General features: G+C 50.8%; 1 protein-coding gene across 5 annotated transcripts in view; it reads right to left on the reverse strand.

Annotated features, from left to right (window-relative positions):
• Positions 1-7,073, reverse strand: part of STS (steroid sulfatase) — a 135,794-nt gene that overhangs the window by 91,260 nt on the left and 37,461 nt on the right. Inside the window, exon 2 of one of the 5 annotated variants that reach the window (XM_059385847.1) lies at positions 3,696-3,869. The exons of 2 other annotated variants lie outside the window; for them this stretch is intronic. Coding sequence is in view for 1 of the 3 variants with exons in the window: in XM_059385849.1 (XP_059241832.1) it covers positions 3,584-3,669 (86 nt within the window). In the remaining 2 variants the exon portion in view is untranslated. Of the gene's footprint in view, positions 1-3,583; positions 3,671-3,695; positions 3,870-7,073 lie in introns of those variants that run through there. 2 more of the 5 variants (XM_059385845.1, XM_059385849.1) reach the window with 2 other exon arrangements.

Here is a 7,073-nt window from a genome sequence, read left to right on the forward strand (position 1 = left end):
CCCTCTTATCCCATCAAGTTCCACGCTGAACCCAACAACCATCCAAACAGAGGAGGAAAAAGAATGGAGCTCATTTCACTGCCTTTCTAGGCTATGGCCTGTCACCGGAAATGAGAGTGTGAAGGTGTCCATCCCATCGATGAGTCAGGGAAAGCTGAAACGTGCCTTTGTCCCCGTCACATACACCGCAAGACGATTTGAGATACAAGAGTCTAGAGTTCTGGGGCGCCTGGGTGGCTCAGTGGCTTAAGCCTCTGCCTTCGGCTCAGGTCATGATTTCAGGGTCCTGGGATCGAGCCCCGCATCGGGCTCTCTGCTCAGCAGGGAGCCTGCCTCCCCCCTCTCTCTGCCTGCCTCTCTGCCTACTTGTGATCTCTGTCAAATAAATAAATAAAATCTTAAAAAAAAAAAAAGTCTAGAGTTCCCATATGCAACCTCAACATTTCCTGCAAGTCTGACAAAGAGTTCTCCCAAGGGAATGACCTCATACCTCCTGCACACTTTTCAACACCATGAAAGAACACAGACCACAAAAAAATGTCCCTTAAATACTATGGTCAGATGATTCACAAGAAAACAAGACTATGGGGATTAATTCAGTTTTTGACATTCCTTAGGAAGATGACCTAGAATCATCTTTCAAATAAACTAAAGACTAGTATTACGGGTAGGGGGAAATAGAAGTTCACAAAGTTCTTTGATAGTTGAAACGTGAACTAAATCTGAGTAGAAAATCACAAGCGCTTGTAGCTATTGGTATGACATTCAGCATTTTTAAAAAAGATTATTTATTTGACACAGAGAGAGAGAGAGAGAGATCACAAGTAGACAGAGAGGCAGGCAGAGAGAGAGAGGAGGAAGCAGGCTCCCCGCGGAGCAGAGAGCCCAATGTGGGGCTCGATCCCAGGACCCTGAGATCATGACCTGAGCCGAAGGCAGAGGCTTTAACTATTGAGCCACCCAGCAGTCCCGATGTTCAGCATTATTAAATGCACTTAAAACAGACCTCTCTGCACTGCCCTAGTAACGTCTCCAATAGCCATTTCCCACTTTTTGCACACAGAAATGTTCTTTGGAGGTAAAGGTGTTCTGGAGTCCATGTTTTTTTCTTTGTCCCTCAGAAGAACGAGTCTCACGCTTCTTTTTCAAAGCAAAGAACGCCCATGAGTCATCACGGAAACGACCTCTGAGCCACTATTGCAAATACACAGGAGCCGAGCTCTTGATCTACCCCCTCCCCGAGTGTGAGATCTTGAAATACACAAACGAGACAGATAACTGAAGTCTCCTGGCTCCCCAGCCATCAGTGGGTCATGTGTGTGCCTTCGGCTCAGGTCAGGATCCCAGGGTCGTGGAATGGAGTCCCCACGTCGGGCTCCCTGCTCCCCGGGAAGCCTGCTTCTTCCCCTTCCTCTACCCCATCCCCCCAGCTCGTGCCCTCTCTGTCACTCAAATAAATAAGTAAAAATGTTTAAAAAAATGTAAAAACAATGTAGAGTTCAAAGACAGAATGCACCTCTTAGGTTACAGAAGAGGGATACCAGGAAAACGTGATATTCGATGGTCAATTTCCATCCTGTAGTCAAACTCAGCGTTGATTTTAATAAAATAGAGACAGAGGGCCGCACAGGGGCAGCGCCCAGACTTAATAAAGAGATGGAAAATGTCTCCACAGTACAGTTGCAACAGCATTACGCTAACCGCTCCTCATCAAGCGATTATTGCTTTAAAATTAGAAGACTGGGCCCATGTTATAAAACCGATCTGACCACAGGCAGCTCACGCGTGTCTTCCGACGCTTCCTCCGGAGAGATGACAATGAACGTTACGGATTTCTTCCTGACCCCCAGCCCGTCTCCTATTTCATACCCGGAACCACAGGCTAGTTGACGGTCTTTGCACAGAACTCACTCTTAGAATGAGACGGAGGCCTCAAGCGAGGAGAATTTGGCTGGTGGTGGAGCCCTGGGGGGGGGGGGGGAGTACCTGGCTAGTGGGAGAGCTTTATCATGCAATGTGTCTGCTAGGGCCAGAGCTGGTAGGACACCCACAGTGGAGCTCCTCCCGGCCCTGGTTGCAGAATCCCATTTCCATTCTCGTGGGGAGCCACCGGAGAGCCCCAGCACGGCCAGAGGGAGCACCGGGCCTAGGCTGGAGGTAATGCCTAGGCTGGAGGAAATACGTCTGGCTTCCCGCGGATGACACAGTCCAGTAGGTGGCGAGTGTGTCGCACATCTGTCACCAGAGGACAGCTCAGCCCAAGGCATGGTTGGCCGTGCCAGTATGGACGGAGGGACACATGGACGGACAGACAAGGGACACCTGGAAAGCAATGCTGGTGGCGGCTGATCTTGTGCATGAGAGATCTCTATGCTCTGAAGGCCCCGTCCTCCAGCATAAGGCATGTGTTCCTGCTCTTGCTGTCAGTCCCCGTGTCTGGACGGCCATGCTGCTCACCGAACTGTGGCGAAGACCCAGCTGCGACCACAGACAGACGCACGTCTTGATGTCAGTCATCAAACCTCCATCACCCTCCGAGGTCCTCAGTCCCAAAACAGTCCCAAAACAGTGCAGGCAGGCAAACCAAGAGTTGCCGCTGAGCTCACTCACAGCATCTTTCGCTCATAACAAAGTCCAACACACACAAAACTCAGAGCTGCTGCGCTAGAAGACGGCGGGATCAACTTGAGCCCCTGTCCCCGGGCATGAGGAGGCTTCCCATGGAGCTCCCTCACGCTTCCGATGGGAACAGTGTGCCAAGCACGACCTAGGGGGCCCAACGTCCTCCACGTGTCCCCTCGAACAGATGTCAAGCTTGCAAACGAAGCGTTTGACGCCAGTGTGTGTGCAGATGCCTTCTTAAACGGAATGCTTTATTCCTTAGGTATCGAGACACGCGTTGACAGAAACGGACAATGAAATTGCTGCTCCAGATTCTGAAGCCAGGGGCTGCTGGTAAGAGGTAAGCAAGGTGGGCTCTGATATTTCTGCTCCGAAGCCAACACCCACAGGCCCAGGCCCCCGGAACCCGGCCTGCCTCGGCAAACCACGCATCGGCAAAGGCGGAATGGCCGGTCCAAGCCACACCACCCTTCCTCCACGACCTGACTTTGCTCCCACGATGGCACCCTGCCTGGACCGAGCTGTGCCGCGCACCCCGTCAGGGATGGACAGTGACTCACGAAGCACTGGGTACCACATAGAGAGGCCACACGGAAGGCATGATGGCCTCCACGGTTTTCTGTGAACATCACCCAACAGAGACACAGGGTTCACCATCTTCAGAGTTCCAGGGACGAGGTTTTGCCAAGCACCGCCCACAAGCACACGGCATGAGGACCCGTCCATCACAGATGGGACCAGGATACGCTCAGCGTCGTGGCAGACTTGGCATCCCCGAGGTACACAACACGTGCCTCTTGAACCCGGGTCCTGCACAAAATTCCGACCACCACCACCGATGGGACCCAAACAGCTCCGCAGACAGCAGAAGGACAGGGACGCTGCACATGTATTTTCCCCAAGACTTTTCTTTGCAAAACTTCCAAACTCACTGAATAATTAAAAAGAAAAACGAACTCACGTATCCTCCTCCACATAGGCTGATGGATGGCTCGCACTTTGCACTGCGTGCTCGCCTGTGGTCTCTCCCCAGGTACGCACACGCATATGCACACCCGTACGTCCACGCATACCTTTTCTCTGCATCCGAAGAGAGGATGGAAAATGGACTTGTGCTTGTGCGTCATGACGTTTCACTAGGGATGTGTCTGTAGAAACCATCGCCGTCGTCACCCTCTGAAGAGCTTGGCGTGGGTCTCCCAGAATGAGGACATTTCCTCCATAAGCACGAGGCTGTCACACCGGCCCTGCACGCAAATGCCGAATCGGCACACTCAGCTTCGACACGGTCTCCACGTAACTGTGTCTCCTGGTCCCCCCACCACCACCCCCGTCCCCATCTGGGACCCTTTCCACATTCAGGCAAACCTTTCCAAACCCAGAACAGTCCCTGACCTTCCGCTGTGTCCCACGACACTGACTATTTTGGAAGAATCCAGGTCAACTATCTGTGACAATGTGCTACATTTTGGGTCCGTGCGCTCCCTTCCTCGTGATCAGATCCCAGGGCAAGGTTCCTGGGAGGGACATTCCGCAGCTGATGTCCTGTTCCTGCTGCCTCTGATCGGGACGCATGGGACACCACGGTGCCCTCCCGTTGACGATCAGTCAGTCAACGGAACCATCTCTGTTTGATTGATTGATTTGTTACATTGATTGGTTGCTTTTGATTACTATTTAGAAGGATTGATTCATTTTCTTTCACGCTGTATCTGATCATGAACCTTGCTTTCTCGGAGACACACAACACGCTGACCATAATTTCCCTGGTTGGCACGATCTTGACCCCGAAATGTGTGTATTCTCGTGGGTACTTGCTACCAGAAAAACATCCCTACTGAGCATTGACCGTCCCCTTGAAAGCACCTTTTCACTGTCACCAAAGGATGAAAAAATTACTCTCCTAGTACATATATAAGCAGAGTACATCAAGGGACCTGCTAGCAGGTCTTGTCAAACAACATGATGTCTCATAAAAAGGACATTGGGGGGGGGGTTCATAAGAAAACTTTAATTTCGCGAAGCCTTTTTCGGGAGGAGAAAAAAGAGAGAAATATCAGAGATAAGATTCAAGTCTTTTCTTGACGATCGCCAGTCCATTCAAGGAGACGGGAAAAGTTTAAGATGCTGCCTTTTGGACCCCGTGTTTTAAACTGTGAAGCACATTAACATACCCCTCGAGGATGGCTTCATGTTGGTGAGATATAATGGATATGGTCACGAGGTATGGAAGCACACATATCGTAGTCCCCGTTGAAAGACTCCCACTTCACATCCGAACATTAGGGAAGAATAATGAGTGTGTATTGGTTTATCATGAATAAACCATGAACCTTTTCAGCTGCATACTTTTAATTAGCTACTGAGTCTGTCCATTTTTTCCCCGAGCTCTTGTGGCTGGGTCCGGAGAATGTCCCTGTCCCCTCTAGACTAAAATCGCGCGCGCGCACACACACACACACACACACACACACACACACACAGATTCAAAGCATTTCGCTGCAAAAAGTCCGGTGGTTTCCTAGGGGAGTAAAAATAAAAGTCGACTGAGCAGGTGCTTACGGCTGTGAAAGCTGTGTCAGAGCGCAGAGCGAGCTCCTGCATGAACGATACGTTTAGAAAATAAATTCTCCTCTAAAACCCCCGAAAAGTTTGTTTCTGAAACAGAGAAAAGGAACCAATGATCCTTTTAAGGAACAAATTACAGAAATCACAATAGAAAAATGAATCGGTGAAGCGGCTCAGCATTAAGAATGGACACAAGCCAAGGCTTTACGCCTCCGTGGCTGTTTCCTGGGGTAGGAGAAGCCTCTGCAGTGGGGTTTCCATTTAATAGGGGAAAAAAAAAAAAATCCTAAAAGGTCTTTCTCTTTTTCTTTTCTTTAATTCTCATCCTAACGCGGCTCCCTGAACGTAGAAGACCACTGAATGTATTCCGGGAAGAAAGAGAAGATTAAGTCCACAAGGAGGGTTTCTGCAGCTCTCCTGGCTGCCGGTCAGGGCTGGGAGGGTCTCTGTGGTGGGGCTGGGCTGTGTGGGGTCCTGAGCAGCTCTGCTAGCCTCCGCCCACCAGCAGCAAAGCTCCTCCAAACTGAAGAGCTGTTTCAGTCACCCTAGGAACCTGTCCTTTCAACCCTATTTTGCATGAGGAGGTGTGGACACTAGGAACTTCATCCGCTTCCTGAGGACACGCGCCAGCTGGTGGAGAGTGGGGATCCACGTCCCAGGCAACGTATCTCTGACCCCACGACATGGCTCCATCTTTGGGAGCCTCCCCGACCAGTGGGAACCCATATCTTCTCGAAAAGCATCTCCGTGCTCCTTCCTCTGAGCCTGTTGACACCTGGCAGTGCTCTCCTTGACATCTTAATGACGGAAGGAGCCGCCCTGTGCCTCATCGCTCACCTCCCCCGGGGGGAGCTGCCCTTCCTACAGGAAGCTCCCCCTTGACAAATGAGACCTTTCGGGGGTCAGGTGAACCCCCAAACATCTTGTCCCTACAATGTCCGATCTTGCACAAGACCATGTGAATGCTCCCCAAATACTCAGACAGTGGTCACAGGGAGGTGCACACCGCGTCATCAATGAGACATGGAGAAGGGGTTCCATGGGTCCCTCCTATACACCACAGCAAGCCCTAATACAGCCATTTTCTGAGTACAACTGGGCTTGCCAACACTGGCTTGTAGGACTGTCCCCTCTCTGTTTTTGGAGCCCAGGAAGAATGTTTCCCCCATGTTCAAATGGTTGCGAAAACACTGTTTTGTGGGGCGTGAAACGTATATGAGACGGGGAGTCCAGGGTCCCCAAAGATAGCGTGCGAGAGCACAGCCAACTCCGCCAGCCCCCCTGTCATCTGTGGCGGCGTCCGTGCGACACGGTCAGAGCCCCGTACCTGCCCAAGAGATTGCAGAGCTGCAGAGCTGGACATACTGACTGTCGGATCCTGTCCACGCTAAGTTTTTCAACCTCCCCTACAGAGTCCTACACACGAAGACGGCTTTGAATCTTTTCATGAACATAGACAGGGACACCTGCGGAGCTCGGGCGGTGAAGCATTTGCCTTCCGCTCAGGTCAGGATCCCAGGTCCTACGTTATGATCCCAGCACTCTCGGACGGAGCCCCACTTCGGGCTCCTTGCACGGCAGGAAGCCTGCTTCTCTGTCTGCCGTGCCCCCTGGCTTTTTCTCTGACAAAATCTTAAAAAAAAAAAAAAAAAAAAGAACAGACACATATTTTTAGTTGTTGATATTTACACAAAGCTAGCATATGTCTTGAAACAATTAGCCTACAGATTTATCGTTCACGCATGAAGATACAAAGTATTCTCCCCCGTGCATGAAGATACAAAGTATTCTTCCCCCGTGCATGAAGATACAAAGTATTCTCCCCCGTGCATGAAGATACAAAGTATTCTTCCCCCGTGCATGAAGATACAAAGTATTCTCCC

Source organism: Mustela nigripes, chromosome X, assembly GCF_022355385.1.
Source record: "Mustela nigripes isolate SB6536 chromosome X, MUSNIG.SB6536, whole genome shotgun sequence".
In the NCBI taxonomy this organism is placed as follows: Eukaryota; Metazoa; Chordata; class Mammalia; order Carnivora; family Mustelidae; genus Mustela; species Mustela nigripes.